Source organism: Camelus ferus, chromosome 13 (assembly GCF_009834535.1).
Source record: "Camelus ferus isolate YT-003-E chromosome 13, BCGSAC_Cfer_1.0, whole genome shotgun sequence".
Classification (NCBI taxonomy): domain Eukaryota; kingdom Metazoa; phylum Chordata; class Mammalia; order Artiodactyla; family Camelidae; genus Camelus; species Camelus ferus.
Window position 1 is genome coordinate 4010840 of NC_045708.1, and position 27575 is coordinate 4038414.

At 59.6% G+C, this 27575-nt stretch overlaps 1 protein-coding gene and 1 long non-coding RNA gene across 9 annotated transcripts in view; one reads left to right on the forward strand and one right to left on the reverse strand.

Annotated features, from left to right (window-relative positions):
- The window catches only part of PLEKHG5 (pleckstrin homology and RhoGEF domain containing G5), a 45838-nt gene that overhangs the window by 15979 nt on the left and 2284 nt on the right, over positions 1–27575 (reverse strand). For 2 of the 8 annotated variants that reach the window (XM_032495081.1, XM_032495080.1), the window contains one exon: positions 10063–10139. In XM_032495081.1, the coding sequence (XP_032350972.1) occupies positions 10063–10139 (77 nt within the window). Of the gene's footprint in view, positions 1–227; positions 384–4797; positions 5079–5178; positions 5514–10062; positions 10140–11029; positions 11195–27371; positions 27546–27575 lie in introns of those variants that run through there. The other 6 variants (XM_032495082.1, XM_032495083.1, XM_032495085.1 and 3 more) reach the window with 5 other exon arrangements.
- On the forward strand, positions 4456–15409 carry LOC116668240. The gene is made up of 3 exons (XR_004325316.1): positions 4456–4646; positions 12060–12143; positions 14927–15409. It is a non-coding gene; the product is annotated as an uncharacterized LOC116668240 (long non-coding RNA).

Below are 27575 nucleotides of genomic sequence, written 5' to 3' on the forward strand. Positions count from 1 at the left end.
GGAGTCAGCCCCAGACACAAAAGGCCAGGGCTCGGCGGTCCCCTCCGCTGACTGGCCCCCTTGGTGGAGGGGACACATCTCAGGCCTCCAGGCCTCCCCTCGCCCCCCGCCCCCGCGATGCGCAGCCCCGGGCAGGGGGCTCGGCTGCCGCGCGCCCCATGGCTTAGAGACGCGCGAAGGAGGCAGCACGCACCCGCCGCCCGCGCCGCGCCCCGCCCCGCGCGTACCTGGCCTTCCCCGTCGCGGCCGCGACCCCCCGCCCGGCTGGGCTCGGGGTCCCGGGAGGGCAGCCCGGGGCCCGGGCTGGAGGCCGCGCGGCGCCCGGAGACGCCGGGTCCCGTCCCCATGGCGGCCGGAGGAAGCTGCGGTCTGCGCCGCCCGCTGGACAAAGCGCGGAGCCCCGCTTCCTGCCATTGTGCGGCCGCGCCCGCCCGCCTAGCGCGCCGGGACCCCAGGGGCCGGGGAGGGGGGGCGCCCCGGGCCGGGAACACCCTCCTGCCTGCCAAGTCACAGGGCCTTTCCGCTCTGACCCCCAGCCGTAGCGCAAAGGCCCCGGGCTCAGAGGTTCCCTCTCGGACCTCCTCCCTCCCCCAGGGGTGTTCCTTGGATGCTGGGGACAGGACCCACCCCACCGCCCCGTCTTGACTAGGGAACCCCGACCCCCGCCCAGGCCCGCCGGCGCCCCACTCTCCTCGGACCTGTACCCCACCCCCAACGAAAACACTGGGGCACAGAAGGTCCCTCCTGGCCGAAAGGGCATCTTAGCTCCCTCCCTCCATCCTGGGGACTCCTGCCTCAGAGCCTCTGCCCCACAGTGACCTTGTCTCCCTCCCCAGAGGGAGCTCCCTTAATGCTGGTAGCAGAAGAGGGGGTACCAGACCAGGGACATCCCCCTCCAGGCCTTCAGAACTCTGTCCCTGTTCAGCCCCAGGGACACCTGCCTCTGCTCTGATCACCACTTTCCCACCAGAGCCACACATCCGGCGCTCAGAGGCCCCCCTGAGGGTCATCTTAGTGCCCACTCACAATCCAGGGGAACCCCGCCTCAGAGTCTCAGTCCCTGGGGGGATACCTGCTCCCACTACCCTCGTCAGTGGTGCTGGCAGAGGAGCAGGGGGGGCCTAGCGATCACAGATGGAGGTGACAAGTGGAACGCAGGTGTGTGGGGCAGAGAGGGTAGTACTTTGGGAGGAGCCAGCAGTTGGGTGAGACAGTGTCAGGTAAACCCCCGCAGCCCAGCTCTGCTTTCTGCCAGGTCCCTGCTGCTCCAGGCTGGTCCCTCCTGGCTCAAGGCCTCACGGCTGGTTCTGCGTGTCCTGCCACCAGGGGGCGCTCAGCAAAGACTGAGAGGATGCCGACCAGGATTGGGGTGTGGGGTTGGGGTCCCCACTGCAGCTTGTCAAAGCACTTGTACCAGGAGGTGGAGGAAGGCACTATTATCCTCATTCATTACGCGGGGGATAGAGTGACATAAAAGTCCACAGGCAAGACTGACACCCAGACTTCTGACTCGGATTCTGGAACAGCCTCCCTACGGCACTCCTCAATGCCCATGGGGGCAAGGGACATTGCTATCAACCCGCCCAACCCCTAGACAGTTCCTCCTCAATCTGGTTCTGTGGGGAAAGAGGGTGGGGGAGCAAGGGTCTCGGAAGGTTTCAGGGGGAACAGCAATTCATTCGGGCCAGAAGGTTTTGAGCAAATCTGCTCCCAAATCCCAAGTCACCCACTGTCTCCACCATAGACAAATCTTTTGAAAACTAAAACTTGATCACATCACTCCCCTACAAACCAAACCCTCCTGTGGTTTCCCATCTTGCTTAAAATAAAACCCCAGCTGTGGCCTGGCTCCTACCTTGCCTGCTGGCCGGTTCCACGTGGTGGTCCGCTGTGCTGGCTTCCTGCATCCCTACGACTCACCAGGCTCGGCGCCTGCACCTCTGTTCTCTGTCTGGAACAGCATGTGCCCCTGATCTTCCAACAGCTGGCACTGAGCCCCAGTTTAAATGCTATCTCCCCAAGGAGCCTTTTAACCTCCTCTCAAAATAAATAGCCCCTTACCTTGGAACTCTCAATCCTCTTAAGTTGAATCATTCCCTCCTAAATATCTATTACTACCTGACATTATTTTATTCTTTTGTTCACTTCCTATCACTCTTTCCTGCTAGAATATCCTCTCCAGAGGCCAGGGGTCTCGGCTGTCTGGCCCACGCTTTGTCCTCGGCACTCAGAACAGTCCTGGCACACCGCAGGTGCTCAGTGTAGGCCAGATGATGAATGAAGGCAGAGAAAGGGCTTCATGCCAGAGAAGGCCACTGGAGCAGGGAAGGTCTTGGCCAGGATGTCCCTTCCTATGGCCAGTGGTCAACAAAGCCTTCCCCACTGCCTGACCACAGGCTTTTTCCTTCTTCCTAGCATCCAGGACCTTGGCCTGCTGACCCCAGGCAGGTCAGTTCCCACCTCAAATCCTGCTGGTGTTGCCCAGGTCCCCTGCCCCTGCTGCTGCCCCCAAGGCCAACAGCTGAGCATTCTGAAGTGCCAGGCCTGTGCCAGATCCTGTTCATTCTTCTCAAAGACCATAAGGAGGAGATACTGTTATTCTCCCATTCAACAGACAAAGAAACCGCGGTTTGGAGAGGCAGTGATTGGTCGTAGCGCACTAGCTGGTAAGCGGGGAAGTGGATGCCCATGCTTTGGACCACTACCCCATGTGCCCTGGGCACGGGGGGTGGTGCAACAAGAACAGTCAAGTGATGGTTTGGGCAGCAGGGCCTTGAGGTCCACCCCCTTGGGGACAGGGACAATCCCCAAGCCCACTGGCCTGGGGTAACCAGGTTACATCAAGTGGAGACCACCAGGGCTGGACCAGGGCAGGTCACTGGGGGTCACCTGAGTGACCAAGTCCTGGCCATCCTTGAGTCATGCTCCTGCTTGGGTCTTCCAGTCAGGGCTGGGGATGCTCCTTAGAGGGCCAGGGTCCTGCTGCCCCAGGGCCAAGAGTGCAGGGTCAAGGAACCTGCGGGGTAGGGGAGAAAAGGAGCCCCAGGCCCCCTGAACCAGGGGAGGGAGGAGGCCTCGGCAGGCTCTGAGGCTCGCACCTCCTCTCTACATGAGGGAGCTGAAACAGCCCATGTGGAGGCCCCAGAGGTCCTGGCCTCTGACTCCCTGGGGAGGGGCCCCTCCCCAGCCCAGCCCCAGCTCCAGGCTCATGAGTCAGGACGGGCTTGTTGAAACTGATACCCAGAAACCAGATGCTCAGGCTGATGAATAATGGAGTCTGCAAGGCAGGAGCCCCCTCCCACTCCCGCCCAGCGCCACCTCCCCAGCCCCAGAAAAGCAGAGGCCTATGGGCACCCCCTCCCCCACAATGGTTTGGGGCCCCAGCCTGGTCTGCAGCAGGGAGGGAGCTCCTTGTCAAGGGGAGGTCACAGGTCTGGGCCAAGGTCTGGGGCCAGCTCCATGCTCTGTCCACAGCGGACTGGCCTGGAACCAGGATTTGGGGCTCCCTGGCTAGAGGGACAACCCTGCCCAGGGGCTCCCCAACTGAGCTAAGCTCCCCTGAGAATCTACCAGCCCCAAGGCCCCATCTGGCACCTTGGAAATCCAGGGGTGGAGGCTGCATGTGTGGGCAGGTCAGTCAGCCAGGGAGGAGCCAGCTCTGCCAGGCTGCTCTCTTGCTCCCAGCAGCCCACCTGGCTCCTCCCTTCCCCTAGGCCTAGGCCTCACCCCTCATCCTGGGGTTCTGGCATCCACCTGGAGGCCAAGCCTGCCCTAAGGCCCTGCCCTATAGAGAAACTCTCTGCAGGACAGTCCCACTGCACAGGCTCCAGAAGCCAGTGAGGCTCCTTCCTCCTCAGGGAGCCATCCAGTGGGGACCCGTGCTAGGGACAGAAGGAAAGGCTGTGGTCCATGAACTTCATCTCCTACCCAGTCCCTGCACAAACGTACCAGACCCTGGGGCCCAGGATCCCAGCACAGCAGCCTGAGCCTGAGCCTGGCATCTCTTTTTTCAGAGCCATGTAAAAGGCTCCTTGCGAGAGAATGGGGGAGAGGGCACATGCCTGGGTTGCAGAAGACCTGCTTCTGGGGCCCACCTACCCCCCTTCTTCTCCCCACCTGTGCAAGGAGGGCACTAGTCAGTTCTCTAGAATCTTCTGTCTAGGGATGACTGCTGGGGCCTAATGTGTGTCAGAATCTGGCAAAGGCAGAGTAAAACCCTCCTAGGGACCCCCAAATCTGGGGAAGGTTACGGACGAATTTGTAGGGTCCCAGGTGCTCTCGGCCTGCATGTCCAAAGTCTTTCATCAAGGCAGGCCAGGGCCTCTCCTGGCTTGGTGGGTCCTCTCCCTCTCTCCTTCCCCAGCAGGGGCCAGGCCAGACCCAGGTTGCCTGAGGTGCAGACTCTCGCGCCCCCTGCCGTCCTCGAGAGGACTTTCAGCCTGGCACCGACTCCGACGCCCAGTTGGGGCAGGGTCGGTGAAACCGCCTCACCATGCCGCGCCAAAGCCCTTTCTGATCCCCTCGCCCCACTGGCAGCCCTCACAGCTGGGCTGGGACCCTACAGACACCTCACGGCCATATCGCCCAGCCGACCGCACCCTAGAGTCACTGTGGGTGGCGGGCGCTTGAGCCCACTCCACTTTCAGGTAAGTGGAAGTAGAGCCAGTGGCGCCCAGCGACATCCACCCGCAGGCCTAGGGCTGCGTAGGATCCTCCACCCCGGGTTCTGTCCATTAATCCATGGAGAGTCCTGGCAGCCGGACCCCGTCTGGACCCCAGCTTCCCCGTGAGACTCACCTAGGGACATGGGTCTCCTCTCCAGCGGCTGGGGCTCGGGACAAGACTGCCAAAGTCCCGAGGACCCCTCAGGCCAAGGGGGCGCGGAGCTGCGGGGCGGGCTCAGTCAGCAACGCGCCGGCTAGGGGCGCGGGACGTAGGGGAATTACGGTAGGCCGGCGCAGGCGCTACCACCTGGGCGGGCCCGGGACGTACCATCTACGCGCCCGGCTGGGACCGGGGAGGGCTGGGATCCCGGGAAGGGCCCGGTGCCCAGCCCGGCGGCCCGGGAGGGGTGGCAGGAAACCCGGCCGGCGGGCGCTTGGGGGCAATCGAGGGTCTGGATTGCGGGCAGAGGGGAGACGGTTGTCACTGTCCCTGAGGGGGCTGCCCTTTACAGACCTGCGGAAAGTTCAAAGTCCTTAGTCTTTAATCCGGGCTTCAAGACAGGCGCTCGTCCGCCTTAGCCAGCGAGAGGAGACACCCGGGGTCCAGGCGGAGGGACCGGCAGGACTAGCCCGCAGCGGGAATCGTCCCAAGCCAGGCTCGCTTCCGCTGGGTTCTGAACTGCGCCTTCCACGGCGCCTGAGAAACGGGCCCGCCTATCTCCGTGCCTCCCTCTTTATTCCTGGCCCACGCCTAGCACGGCTCAAAGGGGGCCATTCCACCCTTTGGTGGTTCCCAGCAGCTTGAGTTTAGAATAACTGCGCTCAGGACTGGAGGTGGAGGTGGTGTTTGGGGATACAGGGATCCCACTAATGAGGCAGGATCCTTCCCTAATTACCACGGCAATAAGTGCATGGTTGGGCTGGGGCCTCGGGAGCCTCGGGGTCCAGGTCTACCTGCATTTTCCCAATTCTAGACCACCTCCATCAGGCTCCTCACCAGGCCTGCTGGAGTCCCCTCCTAGTGGGCACCACCCTCCTAGACAGCACTGACCTCCCTGGGGTTGGGTCCACACCAGGGCAGCTCATCTTGGCCAGGTGGTGTGGTGGGTCCTCTGTCCCTGCCTCTTGGGCACCCCAGGCCTTCACCTTCCCCCCTCCAAATTACAAATTACATCTGAGCCAAAGCCCAGATGTTCCACTTGCATTGCTCCTCTGGTCCCAACCCATTCTCCAGCTGCACACTGAACTGCCCCCCCCCCCCCCCCGTCTACAGCTGACCAGTATCTCAAAGGACCAGTCACCTCCAGAGTCCCAGAATCTGTCGATTCTCAAGGGCACCCTGGTCTCCTACCTCTTACCCTCAAAGCATCGCCCAGGAGATTAGGTGACTCCCTTCCCCAGCATTCTTTCTCCACAAGTTTCTCAGATCCACCTCCTCCTCTGCCCTGTGTCCACTGGTCTTCATCTGACAACCCCTCTCCTAGACATACACATCGCCCCTCCCAACTCATCCCTGCCACCTCGCAGTCCACTGTTAAGCTGGAAGGGAACTCTGAAGTCACCAAATCTAATCTCCACTCTCCTTGCGTAAATACCTTTAGGGATGGGGTGCTCGCTACCTATACATCAGGGAACAGCTTCAGCTGTTGGAAACTTGATTATATCAAACCAAAGCTCACCTCCCTGCCAGGGCCCTTGGGAGTCATGCAGAAAAACACCTCCCTTTCCTCCTGACAGTTTCTAAGGAATGGGAGGCTCTGAGAACAGACACCTGGTTGAGTCCTAGCCTTGCCTGGGCAAGTCATTCCACCTCCCTGCTTCTCAGCGTCCTGTCTCTAAAATGGAGATGGGGCGGTCCCTACTCACAGGGTGGGTGTGCAGAGGACTAGATGAGGTTCCTGTGGTGAAGGACTATAGCAGGGCCTGGCACACAGCAGGTGCTGAATAAATGGTGGCTGCTAGAACTGTATTACCTTTGAAGATAATGCCTGGAGGGTCCTGTCTCCAGGATAAACACCCCAAGTCTTCTGTCCCTTTAAACGTGGTGGCCCTCAAATGTGGTCCCCTAGGCCAGTGTCAGCCCTCCTCCATGTTCCCTTGTGACCTGGGGTGCCTGCGCAGACTTTCCTCAGAGTGCCCAGCTTAAGGGGGTCCAGACCTCATCCTGTGATTTGCAGGAGGGCGGGGATACCCACCAAGTAACCATTCAGCCCTCCGAGAGGGAGGGTGCAAACAACTTCCCCATCTCCCTGACGGACTCTGAGCTCCACCTGCCCCAGCAAGGGGATAGATGTGCCATAAACGTTTGTCTGGCTGGGTGGGGTTGGCTGGAGTCCGGGATGAAACCCAAGGAGGTCTCAGATCTCAGGGAGGGGAAGGAGGGCATGCTGGAAGCCTAGGGTGTTTCTCTCCCCTCGCATGTAAATGAACACATAATCACAGCCAGCACTCTCTTGAATACCTACAGCATGCCAGGCTCTGTGCTAAGCACTTGACATATGAGCCTTCCTTTAATCCTTGTCAAAACTCTGAATGCCTCAGCTCCCAGATGGGAAACAGGCTCAGAGAGGTGTAGTGACTTGCTCAGGGTCACACAGCTGGAAAAGGGGTGGGCTTTGACCCTGGAGCTCACAGATGTGGGCCACTCTATACATCTTCCTCCTGGGAAGGGGGTAGGGACAACACTTCCCTCCTGTGGTCCCCAAGACAGGTAGTCCAGACCCCTCACCTGGAAATCAGGGTGCTTTGCTTCCCTCTCCCCATCTCCTCAGCCCTGCTTGCTCCTTACAGCCCCGACATCCCTCCCTGCTCACTCAGCTTTCTTCCATCTCATACTTCCTTATTTCTCTGGACACCAGCAGTCCCCTCCAGGAAGCCCATCCTGGTTATCCCCATCCCCCCAGAGTGAACTCCAGGGACAGGAGGTAAGGGTGGGGTGGCTGATTCATCTCAGAAGCCCCAGCACCAAGGAGAGGCTCAAACAAAAACCTTAGGGGTGAGCCCACAAGCGGAAGGATCCAGCCCTGCTGGAAGACGGCCCTTCCCAGGGCAGCCTGGGGGGCTAGTCTGACAAACCAAGCCCTCACTTCCCTCATCCTCCCAGTGGGGCTGGGGTGTTGCTCTAGGAGGGCAGGACCTTCGTTCCCTGGAGATCTCCAGGGCCTAGAACCAGGCCTGGCACAGTAGGTGCTTAAAGCTGATTTGGTGAATGAATGAATGATGTCATCTCCTTCAAAAAGCTCATCATATCCTGCTAGCTGTTCCTAGAATAGCTGGGGAGAAAGTAAGAGCTACGTTCTCCATCTCCCTCCAGGCCAAGTTTTGCCAGTCATGCTTGTGTGATGTGGGCAAGTTCTTTGTCTCTGAGCCTCAGTTTCCTTACATTTCATGTGGGAATAATAATGCTCTTCTTCTAAGGTTCTCTTGAGGGTTCAGTGAGACAAGCATGAGGCCTCAACCCACCTGGCATATAAACATGTTTGGTCGGCAGTGGTTATTATTATTATCAGCAATAGAATAGTCTCTGCTCTTCTTTCTCACCAAACCTGGTGTCATTCACCAACTCTCACCCTCTGCTCCAGCCTGCCTGCTGCCCCCCCTTCCCTGCCTCTGCACTTCTGCATATGGCGGTTCCCCCTTCCTGGACCACCCTCGCCTTCTGCCCTGCCTATCCATGTTTTCACTTCCACCAGAGGCCACCTCCTCCAGGATGTCCTCCCTGACTAGCCCCTCTGCCTCTGATCACTCAGGCATCCTTGTCCCCGAAGTCTGTGTCATTTGTCCCAAAGTGGGTTCCCCCAGTGATAGGACTTGGGTTCTCCCCCTACAGGCTGGGTGACCCTCTGGCTGCTGATGCCAGTGTCAGTCATGCTGAGTTGCAGGCAGCTTCTGAGACCAGGAGGCTGAAGAGGGCCCACACTCACTCTGACATCAGCTCTCATCTCATCGGCTTCACCTCTGCCAACTTCCTGCAGCAGCTCATGGGCCTGGCCCAGGAGCAGCTGCCCACAGGAGAGGCTGGGACCATGTGGCCTGGCCACCTTTGTTACCTCTCAGGGTCAGACAGAGGCCCCAAAGCTCTGCAGGCCCCTGGCAGGATGTACACTGGGGTAACTGAGGCCAGTTTGTTGCCAGGAGCTCCCATCTGGGGGAGAGGCAACCAGCCAACACCAGAGCCCCAATGCCAGGCACCATCCGTGCCAGCAGATTGTGTCTGACATCACAGCCGCCCCCTTGCCTGGTGACCACGGCAACTAGAGGCCTCCCCCTCCTCTCCCCGCCCCCAGAACAGTCCTCCACATTCCTCCTAACCATGGTCTTCCTGCGCAGAATGGATGCGCATGCATCTGGGTAGCAGCAGGGTAACGGTGGCATTTTTAATCTCCTGCAGCTGGCAGAGCTGAGCTACACAGTGGTTAGGCACCACACAGATCTGGGTTGTGGGTTCAAATCTCAGCTCTGCCACACCTTAGCGATGTGTTCTTAGGTGAGCCGTCACCCCTCTGAGCCTTGGTCTCAACTGAAAATGAGAATAATGACTGGATGGATCTCAGAAGGCCAGAGGGAGGAGATCGAGCTTTGGCGCCCAGGCCTGACACAGTGAGTTGTAGCATTACAACTACTGTCACTCAAGTGCGTGCTGGGTGGGGCCAAACCTGGGTTCAAACCCCAGCTTGGTCTCTCATGAGCTGTGGGGCCTCAGCCAAGTCACAGGACCTCGCTGAACCTTGGTATCTTCATCTGGAAAATGGGGAGACGATGCCTTCCCAGCAGAGCTGCCACAGCAGCACATAAGGCACAGAGCCCAGCAGGCACCAGGCAGTGATGCCCCCGCCGTCATTTTTATCCTTATCCCTCCTGTTTTGCCCACTCCTAGCTCCCAAGCCCTGGCACTCCAGGACCTGTTGGTCCCTTCTTCCCTTTGTCATCCCCAGGCCCACAGTCACTGTCACAAAATCCCAAAGTGTCCCTGACCCCTGCCCAGGCCTGAAGAGTGTCCCAGTGTCCCAGGAAGGGTGCCTGTTGGGCACTGGAACAGAATCTTGGCCAGGTTGGGGGGGACCCTTCCTACTGAGTCTCGGCTTCCTCATCTGTGACGTGGAGCCGCAGCTCCTTTCACCTCAGGGCTGTAAGGCCAACAGTGCCGAGAAGGGTTTTAGGGCAGCCCTGCTCCTGCTGCCTTGCAGAAGACCCCCACTCCGCTGATTCTGAGCCAAGGGCAGCCCCTATGTCTCCTAAACCAGCCCTGCCCACCCCTGAACCCAGACAACACTGACCAGGCTAGCTACACCCTCACCAGGGCCCTGAGGATATCCGGGCCTGGATAGAGAGGGCAGTTAGAGCCCTGTCCCCTCTGCCCCCAGCTGCCCCCCACCCCAGGGCCCTCGGGCCTCCCTACCTTGGCCGCCCGCCCTTTGTCCATGCAGTCGGGGTTCTGACAGCGCAGCCCCTTCTCCTCCACCAGGCTCCGGTCTTCTGCAAAGGAGAGGAGCAGAGGGTTACTAGTCGGGCGGGGCCCAGGGACGCTGCGCCCCAGACTGGGCACCCAGTCTCCTGGGGGCCCCAGTAGCCTCCTGACCAGAGGATGGGTGGGGCCGTCTCCTCAATACACCCTTGAAAGGAGGTCAGTGTCCCTTTCTCTTTTAAATGCCAACTTATCTGCATGGGAATCTGTTTGCAGAGCCCTTTTCTTGTTGCAGCTCCCCAGGGAAATTATCCAGATTCCACGGGGAGAAAATGTCTTTGGAAATAAGCAGATCCCTCCCTGGGCCCCACTAGTCTGGGGGGCGGGGGGCAGCTCAATGACCTTGGGGCCACAGGTTTCCTTGAGGATCCCTGCAAGATTGCTGGGGGAAGGGCCTTCGATCCCTTCCTACCCCTGCCCTCCGCATCACTGCCTCCATGGACAGTCATCCTCGCCATAGCGTCACCCTCTGTCCATCTTTGTCCCAGAATTTGGCCCCCTCCAAGCTGCCTCTCTTCCCAGCGGCTGGAGTGCAGCAGCAGAGAGGGCAGGGAAGCGGGGGCAAGGAGGCTGCCCGCCCGGGCCAGCATGCAGGGCCGGGGAAGGGGTGCTGAAGCGCGCCCCGACATGGGGGCAGAGTTTGACCCCCGCAGCTCTGACTGCAAGACCCGCGTCTACCTCCCACCTTGAGCAGGCCTTTCCCAGAGGAGGGGGCGGGGTGAGCTCCCGCCCGCCGCGGGGAAGGAGAGGGCCCTGCCCCGCTCCTCAGCGATCTCCCCCCTCCACAACTCCCCGGCAGGCCCGCGACGCCCCCCGCCCGCGCCCCTCCCCAAGCCGGCGCGGAGGCGGCCAGGCCCGCCTGCCTGCATGGCGGGGCCGGGCCGGGGGGCCCCGCACTCACCCATGGAGGAGGCGCCGGGCGGCCGGGGACGCGGGCCGGGCAGGAGGAGCAGCTGGCCCGCCGAGGGTGAGCGCGACGGCGGCGGGGGCCAGGCGCCGGCCGGGTGCCGGGGGAGAGGCCGGAGCGCCAGGGCCGCCGGACCCTCGGCGGCGGGAGGCGGGGCGGGGCAGGTGGGCGGTGGGAGGAGCCGAGAGCAGCCCCGCCTGCGGGGGGGCCGGACTCCGCAGACCCGCCCCGCCCCTGCCCCCCGCCCCTGCCTCCCACCCCGCCCGGCGCCCCGCTGGGCAGAGCCAGCCCTCGGGCTGCTCTGGGCATCTATCTGCTGGGGGGCACGCGACCCGCCCTTTCCCCGTGTCCCCTTCCTCCCTACCCCCGTCTTTGAAATGTGGGTGTGACCGAAGGCCGTCCCTCGCACCCCAACTCCCTTAGCCTCCCATCCACCTCAAATGAAAACACCTCTGTTTTTGATGTGGTCAGGAGACATTTTCTCAGTCCCCTGGAAAGTGGGAGTGAAGACATTTTACACAACTTTGCTGTTTCTCCGGGTCCGAAAAGTATCATCTAGGTGGAAATGGTGACTTCTCGTAGACAAAAACGCAGGTCAGGGCAGCTCCCTGCACCCTGCCTCTCCCACCCCAAGCAGAGCCCCCTCCCCCATTTAGAGATGCTGTTGGGGAACACGGGGAAGGAGCGGACTTTATTATGATCTCTGCGTTGGTTAGCATTTTTAAAACTTTATGGAAGAATAACATAAATACATACAGAAAAGTGCATCTTTCATGAGTACACAGCTCAATAAATTTTCACAAAATGTACTTTTGCAAAATAACCAGCATCCAGATTAAGAAGCAGAGCATCACCAACCCCCGTGCAGAAGCCTCCCTCGTGGGGCCTGCCAGCCACTCCCCTGGAGGGGATGTTGTCCTGGCTTCTGTTTTGATTAGTTTTGCCTGATCTTATACTTTATGGAAATGGCATCACGAGATACTTGGACAGCATTTTAATGGTTATAAAACACTTTGCACTACAGAAATGGAGCTTCAGGGAGGTGGTCAAGACTCTCCCAAAGAACTCAGGTGCTCCTGAGCCTGCCTGGACCTCATCCTACCTGCAGGTTGGTGCCGGGAGGCTCTGGGTGGGTGAGACCCAGTTGTGGGAGATCCAGTTTCCAATGGGGCCCTGCTCTCTCTCCCAAAGCCTCCTCTGGCCCCTTCCCCAACCAGAGTAGGGTGCGTGCCTTTCTCTGTGTATCCCTGACATGGGCTGGCTCTGGGGACTCACGGGTGACTAGTCCCTGCCCTCAAGGACTCTTGGCAGAGGGAACTGTGGTGGATCCCAGGTCTTCTGGATTCACTCAGCAAACACATAGCAAGGTTCCTGTGAGGGCCCACCCTGTACCTAGTCCCAAGCTGGGCACTGGGGACGCATCCGTAACCCTGACAACCTCTCTGGTGCTCACATGGGGCCTGGTGGGCAGGGAGGCCCTTTGGAAGGCACCTCTGCACATGTGCAGCGCCATGGGGAGGAGGCTGGGGGTGGGAGCAGTGCACAGAGGCCTCGAACAGTGTCCCGAAGCTTCCAAGCTGAGAGGAAACCAACGGCACAGGGTCCCTCATTCTCCTTGTGAACCTGGAATCTCTGCGAAGGGCCCTGCGTCTGCCCCACCTAATTCTCAGGACTCTCAGGCCAGTCCTGCTTTACTCAGTTCACAGAATTACACAGTTCTGAGTCCCCTCTCGGAATCTCTGCTTCCTTCCCTGTCTGAAGGGCCAGTGATGCCTGTCCTTTCTCTAGCCTGGAGGCAGGGGCCACTGAGGTGGGAGACAGCCCTGTGAGGACTGACCAGGTCCATGGGGTCAGTGGTCCTGCTGGCCCTGCTTGCCAGGAGGTGGCTGGCTCACGGGTGGGGTGGGAATCAGGGCTCTTCTCCATCACCCGGCAGCATCCTCTCGGCCATCTGGGTTTCCACAGGGACCTGGAGACCTCAGCCAGCTCTGGGGGAGTCTCCCATGCACCCCTGGGGAGTCTGGGGAACTCAGCCAGACAAGGTCTGCTGCTAGCTCCAAGTCCCTGTGTTATCACAACTCAGGACCTGGGGTTAGGGTCTAACACCCTTTGTCCCAAGACTTCTGGGTTCTGGCCCTAAGTTCTGCAGGCTCTGGGCTACTTCTTCCACCACAGGGATCTGGGGTGACTTGCCAGCTCTCTCAGCTGTGCTGTGACTGCTCCAGGCCTCAGCCACAGCAGGGCCAGACTCCCCTCAGCCGCCACGGGGTGGCTGTGGATTCTGGAGTTCTTTGTCCAGGTTCTTCCAGGCACTGGAGTTCTACTGGCTGACCTTGCTGATCTATAATCCGCACCCGCTACACCTGTTTTCAGCTCCCTCAAGATTCTCGGTCTGCTTTCTAGACACCCCCTCTCCAGACTGCTGGGTCCTAGCCCCTCTGGAATTTAGTTTCTCTGCATTCTGCACTAAAGCTGCAACCTCCTAGGACCTGTGGGTGCGCTTCTCTCCCCAGAGACTCTGAACACAGGAAAATCAGCGAGGACCCTGATAGCTCTCAGGCCTTGGATGGAGAGGGGTCTCTGGGGTCTGGGGAAGAATCAGGCACCGGGACAGGCCATCCCCGCCCCAGGCCTGCCATGGGCTCCCCTCTAGTAAGTGGCCTCGTTCACAGCCCTGCGGAAAGGATGGGCCAGGTAAGGGGGACATGTTGTACCAGGTGATATCACACCCTGGACATAGCTGATTGGGCCAGAGGTGGCCACCTGGCCCATCCTATTCAATAGATTTGCTCTCTTGAGAATTTGAATTGAGACGGGCAATTCCTATTGGGCTCCGGAGTCCCGAGATCACGGGAAAGGCAGACTGAGCGGTTACGGAGCCCTGCAGTTACTGTTGAGCGAGAACAAGTGGACCTGTAGAAGCAGCTGGTCAGTGGAGATGGCCCTAGAGCACAGAAGGAGGGGAAAATGGCTCTGTGGCTGGGGCAACCCCTGGGGGCCGCCTCCGCCGCCTGCCCTGGCCCCCTCCGAGTCCCCGCCCTGTGGTGCCCTCTGACTGGAGTCTGAGTGGGTGTCTGGCTACCTGCCCTCAGTCAGTTGCAGGCAGACCTGGAACCCTGAACTTGCCCCCCACCCCAAGGCGCCAACGGTTGTCTCTCTGGGGGTCAGAAACAGCCCAGCTGCCCTTCTGGCCTCCTGAGGCCCCTGAGACTCTTGCCACCCTGGGGAAAGCCAGGGCCCCTCAGCCAGGCAGACAAGCCCGCACGCCAGCAGCCCCACCGTCTATCTTAGTCACAGGATTTCGCTTCTCCCCCAACACGATCTCTACCACAACTGGCCGACAGGGCGCCTGGGCAGAAGCCGGCCGGCAGACATGTTTTGTTTGGCCGAGCACAGTGCTTCAAAAGAATTTGAATTGGTTGCCAACTTTGAAAAGTCAGATTTCACATAAAAATCCAGATTTCTGGCTTCTCTGGACAAACCCAAGGAGCCTGGCAGCTCTGGACCCATATTCCCAATGGCTCCAGTTCCCAAGTTGTGTCTGCCCTAGGCTGGCACACACCCTCCACCCTCCACAGTCCCCACCACTCCCTCTCGCCTCCCCCAAGCCCCCTGACTCTGTCACTCACTGCCTCCCCTGGGAGGGAACGGAGCTTCTGACCCCGGCTCCGCCCTTCCTGGTTCTGCTCCTCTGTCCCCTGAACACCCTTCCCACTGCTGTCTGCTGACATCCTGCCCACTCTCCAAGGCCCAGGTCCGAATGCAGCGACCTTCCAGAAGGTGTCTCAATCTCCACACATCCAAATTCCATCCGACTCTCTCCTTCCATCCTACTGTCCTAGGATGGGCCTTTGACCTGACTTACTGGTTTGGACCTACTTTCCCTGCCAGATTGTTCCAGAAACAACTGCTGAGACCCATCGCTCCAACTTACTCAGTACCTGCGTTCCACACAGGGTCTCATTTCACCGTCTAACCCTCTGCAGCCTGGTCTAACCCCAGATGGCAGCTAGTCACTGAGGATGTGCAGTGGGGCCAGTCCAAACTGAGATGTGCTGGAAGTGGGAAACGCACACCAGATTCTGAAGACTTAGTGCCGCCTGCCAAAAAGAGTAAAATCTCATTGATCTTTTTTTTTTCATTGACATCAGTTTCTTTTAATTAATCACTGATGATCTTTTTATACTGATTACATGTTGAAATGGAATGTTTTCCATTTTGGAATATTTTTGGACTATCTTGGGTTCAACAAAATAGATGATTAAAATGAATCTCACTTGCTTGTTTTCAGTTTTTGTTTTGTTTTTTAATGTGGCTAATAAAAATATTCAACAATAAAAGTTCTATAGGCTAGAACTGTTCTAGACACTTGAGGGAAGGAGGTAGGATGATTGTGCCCATTTTACAGATGAGAAAACTGAGGCTCAGAGGGTTGGTCGACTTGCCTAAGGGCTCACAGCTAGTGAGCGGTGAGGCTGGGACTTGAGCCTAGATCCAAAGACTCCAAGTCTGTGCTCCTAAACATGAGGCCATACTGCCCCCCCACCGGTGCCCCAGGGATACCTGGCACAGTTCGGTGCCTGGCACACGTGCACTGATTCCCCCATCGTCACATAAGTGCCCCCTCTCCCAGCTAGCTCCAGGCTGAGATAAGTGTACAAGAGACCACCCTTGTCACTCCTCAGGGAAGCCCCTCACCTCTGAGCTGTGCCTCCCCCACCACCCATGAACCTGTTTGCCTGAAGAAGGCAGAGATTCCCTGCCCACCACCTCCCAACCCCAGGCCTGGTCATGCAAAGGCAGCCCCTCCCAGGAAGCAGCTGTGGCCTTGAATGCCCCCTTCCATGCAAACCCAGCTCTCCTGAGAGCCTGTCTACGGTTGGGCAGCTGCTACAGGCTGTGCTAGGGCTGAACCCCCACCGTCAGGGCAGCTGGCAGAAGGTCAAGACTTGACCCAAGCCTGCCCGAGAGACAGAGGGCGTGTCCTGGGCAAATGGTTGCTGACCCTAGGAACCATCTACCACTCCCTACTCCAGATACTGGTCAGAGCATCGCGGGTGGCCCAGGAAATAAATGTGGTCCCCTTCCCAAAGCTCCATATCACATTTTGGGGTAGGGCCATCACGTGGGGACCCAGCTGGAGGAAGGAGCACGGACCAGGCCTCTGATGCCTGCAGCCCAGCACTATTGATGGCATCGCCCCCTGGGGCCTAGAGACCCCAGTTACTGCCTTGCCCACCCACACCCCTCGGGCTCAGTAAGAGGTGGGCGGACACATTCAGAATTCCTTTCTGGGGCCAGAGAAACTGTCCACACAGTCCCTGCACACAGGCCTGGGGCCGGCCAGCCACTTCCTCCGGCTGAGGCCGCGGTGGGCACCTGCCCCATCGGCCCACCACGGGCTTCCTCCTGAGGCTCCTCAGAGGAACTGAGAGTGGCTGAGGGAGGAACACAGAAGGGCTGCAGAAACTGGTGTGAGATTCCAATTCGGGGCAGTCACACTCACTCCATGCACGAGTCTCACCCCATCATGGGGCTGGGCTGGCGCCAGGTCCCAGCCCCCACCCCTGATGGGCCCGGGCCAGGGGCTGGCTGGCAGCAGGGGACACAGCCCACACAGACAGCTGTGTGCTCGGCTCTCCCACTCGCCTGCTCAGCTCAGCCCCACGGCGGGCTCACGTGCCGTGACCCACCCACTGTGTCCTGGGGCCTCTTTCCCAGTCAGGATGAGCAGGGTCCTGTCGGTGGTTCTGAGACTGAGGGTGGAAGTTGGGTATCTGGGTGCCACCACTCGAGACCCCATTGAGCCTTTTCTTCCCTTCCAGAGCAAAGAGGGCACCAAGAATCGTCCCTGAGGGTGACCATGAAGGTGCCAGGAGTCAAGGGAAGACTTGGCATGGGGCATGTCCCCTCTCAATATTCGCTGTGGGGTCGCAGGGCTGGAAGCAGATGGTCACTGTGCCGTGGTCTGTGGAGCCTGAGACAGCAGGGACTGTCCTGCCTGGGGAGGCTGGGGGGTGGGGGCGGGCCTCACAGGGAATGCTCCAAAGCCCTGGGGAGCGGGGAGGGTGTCCTTGGCAGACGGCCCAGCAGCAGCAGACTTTGGCACCTCGCAGTTACTGAGATGTAGAGAACAAATAGAATGAGGGGACCCGGCCCCTGCTGGGCCTCCCTGGCTTGTGTCTGGGACTGGCTGAACCGTCTCACGCCGCCTCTGGCCTTGTCCGGACCTCGGCCACCTTCCCTGCCTCAGTAGACAGGAACCTGCCAGGCGAAGTGGTGCACGTAGACAGGACTCAGCCTGTCCCCCAGGCCACTCCTCCCAGCCCACCCTTTGGTTCCAGAATGGTGCCCAGCTGGAAGAGAAGGGGAGATTTCCTCCAGGCTGGCTGCCAGCACACAGGGCCTGCCCTGTGTGGTCCTCCCCCGCTTCACTCCCTACCCAGCATCATGGCTCCTCCTCACCCAGTCCTTCCCTCCCAGCCTCCCGGGGCCCAGGTGGGCAGCGCGCCCAGCCCGCCCCTCCAAGCAGCCGCATTCCTCTGTCCACTTTGGCCAATGGGACAGGTAACTGGAGGGGGCTCCTCACACTCAGGACACCTGTCGTTTACGCCCACTGGACACCCATTCTCCCTTCTAGGAGCAGCATTTTCTGCTGTGCTTTGTGGAACACACGCCCCATGTGGTCTCTTTCCACAGCAGACCCCAGGCCTACCCATCACTTTCCATGCCCTCGGGCTACAGGGATGGATCAGGGCAGGACCATACCAGGCTGGGAAAGGCTCCTGCTCCTCTGGGCCTGTGGCCTGGGGGGGAACCAGAGCCTGGGGCCCAAGATGAGGGAACAGAGGAGGGGACGGAGGCCCAGGACACTGTGCCATGCAGGCCTCCACAGGCCAGACCTGGACTTCTATCTCCGGCACTGAAGTGTCCTGACAGAATCAGAGTTGCCAGCCTGAAGCTGTATGCTCTGCTGGGCCACTTATGGGCTGAACTACGAAAAAACACAGCAAAAATAACAGCCAGCAAGGACCGAGCCCTTGCTCTATGCGTGCGGTGTCTGAAGTGCTCCATGGGTCACCCCAGTTAGTCCCCTCAGCTGCCCCACGATGCCACAGGGGTCATTTACACGACTTTCCCAACTTTTGACGTCTAGGAAGTGGCCAGGTTGGGATCCAAACAGAGGCCGTAGGGCTCAGCATCCCCGACTACCGGTCCTGCTTCCCAAGGAGCTTAATCTCTCTGTGCTTCTGTTTCCTCGCCTACAATGGGGATAATAAGAGAAATGGCACATGCCCCGAGGCCTCGGCCATGAACATTCTAGAAGGACTTGTCCCACCATATGGCCCTGATCTTGGAGGCAGAGTCCAGGCCTGAAGCCCCGCGCTGGCCACTGCTGCCCCCAGCCTGAGCTGCTCCGCTCCAAGCCTAGCTGCAGGGCCCAGGCTGCCCAGCCCAGCCAGCCCCGGGAGGAGAGTCTCCTCAGCCTGCCCTCTCTGCCCTCAAGGCCCCCAAGGACCTCATGCTCAGGCCTGTCTCCTCTGCCAGCAGTGGCTCTCAGGAGGGACCCTGCCCTCCCCCACCGCGGCTGAGTAAGTGATCCACAGCAGCATGTGCACGGTGAACAGGACACAGGCTCTGGCCAGAGGGAGGCGGCCAGGTAGACCAGGTGTCGGAGTGCCCTCCCGGGAAAGTGGGCCTGCACCTACCCCGGAGGTCCTCGATGATGTCCAGGGTGGAGCTCCAGGAGAAACGCTCCACGGCCCCCAGCTCCAGCTCGGCCAGGGCACCAGGCAGGGCCTCCAGCTCATAGGCACCCCGCTTCCTCCAGTAGAGAAACATGCTGAGGCCCGGGGAGGCCTCCCCGCCAGGCCCGTGCCCTCTGAGGCTGGGCGGCCCCGGGGACCCAGGTCCCCGAGGCCTGGACACAGTGGGTGTAGGGGCTGTGGAAGGGCTGCAGAGACCCTGGGGCTGGCCTCAGGGCCGGACAGCGCAGCCCTCCCCGGGGAGGGGAGCATGCTGGGAGCGGCTGGGGGCCTGGGAGCTGACCAATGGCCAGGGCCCCAGCCCCACACAAAGCGTCTTTCTTCCCCTCCTACAGACATTTTACAAATTTCAACTTCCCGGCCCCCTCGGAGCCCCCACCAAGGGGATGGGCCAGCCGTCTGGGGACGGCAGAGGCCCGGAAAAGAGTCCGATTGTTTCATGATCTCTTTGCTAAGATAAGTTTTCAGAGGAGAAAAATGTGCTGCCCCAGGAGCAATTCCAGCCCCCTACCCCTGACCTCTGTCCCCAGCCCCCAGCCCCAGCTGATCCCTACAGGATTTCTCAATGAGGAGTGGAAGTACCCACAGGGTGCTATGGGATGACCCCCAGAGCTGCCTGACTCGGCCCCCTCCCCAGAAAGCACAGGGCCTGTCCCCGGATCCACTGAGCAGAAGCCGGGAGGAGGCCTCCCAAGGGTCAGAGGGCAGGAGCTGTGGGCCAGGCCTTAGCCTAGGCTGCCAGTGAGGCCCAGAATCTGCCCTCTGGGCTCTCATGAAGGGCCTCCCCTCCCTGGGCCGGCCAAGCTTCACCAGGCTGCCCATCCACCCCTGTCTCCCTCCTCAGACTGTGTCACCTACACCCATGGCGGCGCCAGGCACAGAGCCCTGGGCAGGCCAGAGCCATCTTCATGGAGCTCACAGCCCCCTGCACAGTGGGCACGGGGTGGGTGGGGGCAGGGAGGTTGGATCGGGCAGGGCGTGGAGGAGCTGGGGGGTGCAGAGCCACTCACGGAAAGAACCAGGAGAAGAATGAACAACAGCTACGCAGAAAAATGAAAGTCATCAGTCAAATTATTCCTGAGCCTCTGGAAAAATGGCAAATTTGTATCTATTTGGAAAATAAAACTAAAAGGCACGGCCTCCTTTCCGTGGAGAGACCTCTGCCCTCTCATACCCAGGAAAGCAGCGTCTTCCTGGTTGTTCTGGTTCTCCCCAGGGAGGTGGGATTACCCCACAGCACAGATGAGGAACCTGGGGCTCAGCTACTAAGAAGCAGGACTGGAATCCGACCCCAGGACTGCTTGGCTTCAAAGCCAACACTGGGGCCTTCAAAGTCATCAGAGGGAGAAGGCCGGGTGGTCGGAGGGCAGCGGGGTGGCCCTGTGGACATCCAGACTGGACAGGGCAGGACATCGTGCTTGGCCTCCCAGCCAGCCTCTGCCGTGTTGCCCAGCCTCCCAACCTTCCAGGGTCCGAAGGAGCTAGTCTGAGTGGGGACAGAGCTGGCCGCCCCCACACCCACCCCCACCCCCGACCAGATGCCTGGCAACAGACAGGCACGAGGCCCAGGCAGGGGGAGCTGGCAGCAGACGGCTCTACTTTCCAGGGGGTCACCCCAGGGCTGTGGCGGGTGGGGGTGGTAGGGGTAGCCGTCCAGGCAGCCTGCACACCCCCAGCTGAGGGCTGAGGTGCCAAGAGGCAGCTCAAGTAATTCAAACCAGATGCCAGCCTGCCTGCCACCCTCCTCCCCAATCCCCAGCCCGGGGCCAGGGCCAGACAAATGCAGGCCCCTTGGTCCTTGATCACTGGCACCCACTTAGTCTGGGCCCACACAAGGGTAGGGGGGCTCTCTGGCTCGTGTTTACAGGCAAGTGGCCAACATGGGGTGTCAGCCGAGCTTGGGGGGTGAGATGATCTGTCCCTGGCAGCCATGGCTGTTCTCAGTGCCCACCCAGAAGAGGCCAGGGCTGCAGAGTGGGGAGTGGTCCCCGAGCAGTTACCCAGGCCAGACCCCTCTGCATCTGGGCCTGGAGGGGCTACACTCGGTTATGGTTTCAGAGCAGAGAGCCCCAAAGCTGCCCCGCCTGGGGGTTGAGGGGAGAATTCTTCCTGCTCTCAGCTTTGGGGCAAACACAAGGAGCCCCCACTCCCCTGCACGCACCCACCTGCAGAGGCCCCACTGAGGGGCTGTTTGTGCTCAGGCCCAGGATGCTGTAGAGAAGACGAGGCCTGGCTGTGCCCCTCCCCCTGCCCCTGCATCCTCCTCCCAGAGGCTCTCTCTGTCCCCAAATGTGCCTTCTGCTTCCCACCTCCCTGCCTTGGCTCATGCCAGTCCTGCTACCTGGTGTCCTCCAGCTCCCATGGAGACTCGCCCACACTCCCCCTGTCCAGGCTAGAGGCCCCCATCCCTGGCCTTGCCTCCATCTTCCCTGTGCAGGAGAGCATGAGGCAGCCCGGGGGATCTGGGCAGGCCCACCCAGGTAGGCAAAGGGGCCCCCACAGTGTCCTGGGGCCAGCCCCCACTACCATGAGGCAGCCGGTGTCAAAGGCAGGTGGACACACCCGGGCCTTTTCCCTGGGTCTGGGGGAAACCAGGAAGCTAGATGGCTCATGACACTGCTTACAAATGTGGGGAAGGGGTTCTCCATCACCTCTGGGAGATCTCGTGGGGTGCCACGTCTGTCTTGTATGCAGCTGTGTTCCCACTCCCAGACGGGCAAAGTGATGACGGTTACTTTGGGCCAGATGCCATGCTGAGCACTGTTCATCCATTATATCCTTTAAGCCTCATGTCTGCCCCATGAGGCCAGTGGGAGCACCCCACGATAGGGACAGGGATGGAGAAGCGGAGGCCAGGGGCCACGTACTTTCCCAGGGCCACACAGAGCAGGAAGGGGGCAAACTGGGGGGGAACTCCAGAGCCGTGCTCTCACTGCTTGGCTCTGTGGGCCACATTGTTTGGCCCTTGATGGCACCATCACTGCAGGGTACAGACGGGGGACCCAGGGCCCAGAGGGAGGTAGGGCAGCCCCAAGTTGGAAGCCTGTCCTCCCACAGTCTAAGGCCCCACGTCTCCTGCCTCGATCCTCCTGGAACCTCGTGACCCCGGGACAGGGGAGCAAGGAGACCAATGGCTTGTGCCCTCCTCTGGGCGTGCCCCTCGGGGCTGGGGGCTGGGAGCTGTGGCCCCAGGCAGGTAGACCCCAGAATTTTGCCACTTGTCCCCACTGACATCAGGTCCCACTGACCGGGGGCCAGGACTGAGACAGGCAGAGGGACAGGAAGCGGGAGACCTGAGGCTGCTTTATCCAGTGCCTGGCAATGGCCTTGGACGTGGGGAGGGGATCGATCCCTCTGCAAACCACAGCTGTTTCCTTGAGAGCAAAAGTGCTGCGTGAGAGCCTGAACAGGAGGCCAGAGAGGCCTGCTGAGTAAGGGGCTGAAAGAGGAAGAGGAGCAGGTGATCCAAGCCAGCCATCAACTCTGGACACCAGCCACCTCCCAGCGAGCCACAGCCGACAGAAACCTTGGCCCTGTGGGGAAACTTCCCTTCCAGTGTTCACAGACCAGGGCCTTTAGATGCCCCTTCTGCCTTCTGCCCTGGCTGACTCCTGCCCCACCAGTCTGGGCCCTACGGCTCCCTGAGGGCAGCTCCCTAAGGTCCAGGGTCCTCCTCTGCCTTTCTCGCTGGGTATCCCTGAGCATGACACTTCCTGAAGCCTCGGATCCCACATCTGTGAAATGGGGTAAGGAGAGAGGGCCCCACTGCGTTATCTCCAAAAGATTCTGCTCACATGGTGCTAAGCAGAGAGCAAGGGCTTCCCCACAGGGATCAAGACCTTGGGGGGGTCCCTGCATTCCATCAGGCAAGGCCCTCCATGACCCTCTGTGGTACCCTGAGCCCCCCAGGAGCAAGTGACCACATCTTTCCTCCACCTTCCAGCACTTGAGGAGGCCTGTCTGGACCCCCAGGGCAGCCTGGGATCTATAGGGGTAGGGGTGTGGGCCAGGAATGGAGCTGACACTGCCGGCCGTGCCCAGTACCAGCTGCACCGCTTGCGTGAGAAGCAGCCTAGCGGGCTGTGCTGGGCTGAAGTGCTCCCAGGTCGGCCGGCAGGGCCTGTTAGGAATTACGTCTGGCCAGCAAGCCAGAGGCGTTATATAACGCAGCGCTGGGAGGGCACTAGCCATCTCCCAGCCCCCCAGCCCCCAGCTCCCCAGCCTCTGCCCCATTGGCCAAGCCTGAGAGGAGGTGTGTCCCACTAACCGCCTCTCCCCCTACACAACCCACCAGACCGCCAGCTCCAGGTAAGGAGAAGAATCTGCTCTCACCGGCCAGAGGCACAGGCCAAGGACCCTCCAGGACCACAGCCTGCTCGTGGCCCATGGTGGGGGCCTGGGGTGGGGTGAAGGCCATCCCCTGGCTAGCAGGCAGGCAGTGCACCTGGGGCTGGCCCTTGCAGGAAGGATGAACAGTGGGGCCTGGTATGGAGTATCAGAGACCACCCCCGACCCACTCCCATCACAAAGTAAACCATCCTGAAGGCTGGACACCAGATCTGAAGCCTCAGCCACCTGCAGGTCCATCAGTTTGGAAGGTGCTGGTGGAAACCTGGCTGACAGCCAGCCTGACCCTTAAGCCTCAGCCAGGCCCCTGCCCCAGGTCTTCTCCCCAGACACCTCCTCACAGCGCATGGCTGCTGTGGCTCACCAGCCCCTGGAAAATGCTGCGTGCACCATGCCAGAGGGCTGGCACAGGGTGGGCCTCCCCCCATCCCAAAGGGCCCACACAGCCCCTTCTCAAACCCGCAAGAGCTCCAGGGGCTGGGACCGAGATACGTGAGATGTCCAGGCATGGCAGCGCCCCCAGACGGGGTCTGCGGAGCCCAGGGAGGAGGCGGGCAGAGCCCCGCCGGGGCTTTCTGCTCCATCCCCAGAGTGGGCCCTGCGGGGGCGCTCCTCTGCCGCGCGGCACAGTCGGGCTGTCCCGGCACTCCCTCCCGGTGCGGTTGTGTGTGTGCTGCCACCACAGCCTGGGCAGAGTTCCGCCAGCAGGGAGCCCCATGCCAGGCCCGGAAGGGGCTGGGCCCCGGCGGCCTGGCCAGGAGCCTGTGCTGTTTTCGCCCAGGTGCTCCAACACGAACTCCTCAGAAGCAGAGGTTCCTGCTCAGCCAGGGACCCTGTGGCAGTCCTTGTCCTCCAGCTGCCAGCTGGGCACACAGCAGGGACACCGACATCTGACAAGTTCCCCTGTGTACCAGGCCCTGGACGCAGAGCCTCCTAGGTGGGTCTCCTTTAAGCTGCCTGATGAGCCCGTCACTGTGTTACTTCCACCCCCATTGTACAGAGCAGGGAGCTGAGGCTCGGAGGGGCCCAGAGACCTGCCCAGGGCAGCCAGGAAGCGGGTGGGGGCTACCGCCAGGGTCACCTCACCCCCACCAGCACCTGTGCCACCCTTTGTTCCCGCTGTGGCCGAGATATTCAAGTTCCATGGGCCTCCAGGGTCCAGTCAGTAAACAGCCCCTCCTGCCCATCGCTGCTGGCACCCTGAGCTGAGCCCAAGGCTCAGGGGCCCCTCCCTTCCCCTGATGCACCCCTGCTTGGGAACTCTGGGGGCCCTTCAGGCTTGGATAAGCCTCGCTGACCTTTGAGCCCACTCATAACAGGCCTTGAAGAAAACGGGCCTCTTCCTGGGCCCCCATGAGCATGTGGGAGGGGGGCAGCCAGACAACAGTCCCCTCAGAACAACTCCCCGGAGGCAATGGGGTGGGAGTTCTACTCACGTCCAGCTTCTGGCCTGACCATCGTCACCCACCCATCTACCTACTGCAGCATGGGGACAAGCACACCCTGGGGCGGCCTGGCCATGGACCAGCCACCCACGCCATTCTGAACTCTGCTTCTAGAATGCTGTGGCCCCAGCTCAGGCCACCACTACCTTGTCTGAGCCCCCTGTCTCCAGAATGCAGCCTGACACCTGCATCCTGGCATCAGATGCCAGCTCTTGCTGGCTGTGTGGCCTTGGGCAAGTTGCTTAGCCTCTCTGGACCTCAGTGCCCTTATCTACCCAGTGAGGACACTCACAGTACTGCATCACAGGGTTGCTGTGGGGATTAAAAGACTCAGCCCAAAAGAGTGGCCTCCACACACAGGATCTGCTCCTGGCAGGGGCTCTGTGGACAGTGGCTGACAATCATCACAAGAATACAATGCAAATCTGAAAAGATCCCTGCTCTGATTGAAAACCCGCTCCCTATCACCTGGGGAGCAAGGCCATCCCCAGCCCAGCAGGGCCGCTCAGCCCCTACCAGACCTGCCCCAACATGCTGCTCCTGGGGGGACCGAGGGTGCTGTCGTACAGCCGAGGAGCCAGGCTGCCTTTTGGTCCTGCCTCTCCTGCAGGTGACCACACTGAAATGGTGCCATCTGGATCCCCCTGGGCTGGGAGCCCCTTGAATGCAGGGCCCAGGCCCAGTTCCTCCCAGAGCAGGTGCCAGGGGAATGCTGGTTGACTTGAACTTGGATCAGTTCATAACCAACCATCTCTCAGGGCTGACTTCCGAATACCTCAAAACTCAGTCCAGTCAAGGTGGCAGGGCTCCCTGGTCTCCAAGGAGGATCCCAGCTCAGAGGACAGCCCACAGGTCTGAACATCCAGCCTGGGGTCAGATCTAGCCACCCCCTGGGAGGAGCTGAGACCCCAGCTAGAGCCAGGCACTCTGTCAGCTGGGGTGCTGGGGTTTTCCTACCCTGGGGAGGGGAAGAGGAGGAGATGGAGGCCTGCCTGTATCCCCAGGGCTGTCTGTGGCTGAGGCAGGATGGCCACATTCCAGTCTCACTGCCAGCTGCTGGCCACTGCAGACGTTTAAACCTGGCCAGACAGACTGAGGTCCTCTTGAGGGCCAAGTCTGTCCAAGGAACAAAAGCTTCTGAGCCAGTATCCTGACCACAGAAAAGACTGGCCAGACTTTCAGGACAGCTGGGATTTCAAAATATCTAACCCATTGTTGGAACACCGATCCCAGTGGTTGGAAACTATCGTTAACTGGCCCCTTGGACATCCTCAGCAGAGACCCAGGTTGCCTGGGACAGGTCTTGTCTCCCTGTTGGCCCACGGAGGCCAAAGATCCCTCCTCCCCCCAAGCTCAGGGTCCAGGTCCAGCCTACAGAGGCAGTTTCTGGGCAGGGCAGCTTAGCCTGTCATGACTTTGTAGTGGATGCTAGTGCTCAAGAGCCTCTAATATGGGCCTGGAGAGGTTCTGCCTCAGTCCTATTCATTTGTATCTCAAGAAAAATAGAGCAGCTAATGGATGGAGAGTGACTGGGTGTGTGTGTGCACGCATGCACAGACATGCCCATTATTTTAGATAATCCTCTCCAAGGAAAATGACTTTGAGTACTCAGAGACTGGAATGATGTGAGGGAGCTAGCCATGCAGATATCTGAGGAGGAGCATCTTAGGCTGAGAGAACAGCAAGTGCAAAGTTCCTGGGGTAGGGGCATATATTATGTTTGAGTTAAGGTGACCAACTGATCCAGTTTGCCTCCCCTGGACTAAGAGGATTCCCAGGACACAAGATTTCAGTTTTAAAACCAGAATAAGTTGGTCACCCTGCCAAGGGAACTTCAATGAGGCAAGTGTGGCTGGATCAGGGAAAGCAAGGGGAGGAGGTAAAGTCAGAGAAGTGACAGGGTGTCAGGTCCTATGAGGGCCTGTGAGGACCTTGCCTTTTATTCTGAGGGAGACAGGAACTACTGGAGTTTTTTTTAACAGAGGAGGAACATGATCTGACTTTAAAAACACACCATGGTTTTGGAAACAACAGCTTCAAAGAAACAATGTACTAAATGCTCTGAATGTTTAGGTCCTTCAGTGGGACTCTGCTTCCTACGATGGTGAACTGGGTAAATCAGACCAACCTTCCCACTTGAGACAACCAAAAAAGCTGGATGAAAAAGTTATTTTTTAATCTTTAAAACATCAAACCAGACAATACACAATACAGGAGGATCTAGGGAGGTAAAAGGATGGTTTTGCTCTCAGGGGTGTTTATGCATTCTGAAGAAAGAGGTGAGTGATAGCTTCACTTTTAATAGCTTTATGGAGCTAGGGGGGAAAGCTCAAAGTCCAGGGAACCTCAGACCTGAATTTGGAATGAGCTCATCCCAGACTGGTTGTGTCTCCCGGCATATGGCAGAAGCACAGGAAGATCCTCTATCATCTAAGGCCTCAAGTTTTTCTTGCAAATAATTTTTAAAATACAATGTCCAACACACATTCAAAGATAACTAGGCACACAAGTAACTAAGACCCCATGTCTGAAAACCAACAGAAACAGACCCACAAAAACTTAAGGTGCTGGAATTATCAGACACCAACTCAAACAGCACCTCATCTGAGCACCACAAAACCCTGGGTGGTAGACACTGCTGTTGTCGCCACTTTAACGATAATGAAATTGAAGCTCAGAAGGCTAGTGACTTGCTTACACTCACCCAGCTAGTAAGTAGGAGAGCTGTGATTCAATACTGGTCAGTTGCTTCTGTAATCTGTGCCGCTAAAAACTTACCGCACGAGAGGGTTCTTAGAAGGACTGTGGAGTGCCCTCGGTGCCCCCGACCCTCGGAAGTTCTAGATGCACGATGTCAGAGCCTGCAGCTGCCCTCGCACCTCGGCCAAGAGCCACAGCGTTCCAGGAATGGGAGTGGACAAAAAAGAGACATGCCCGGAGACCATGTAAGGGGACACCTGCCCAGCCACCCACCCTCTCCTG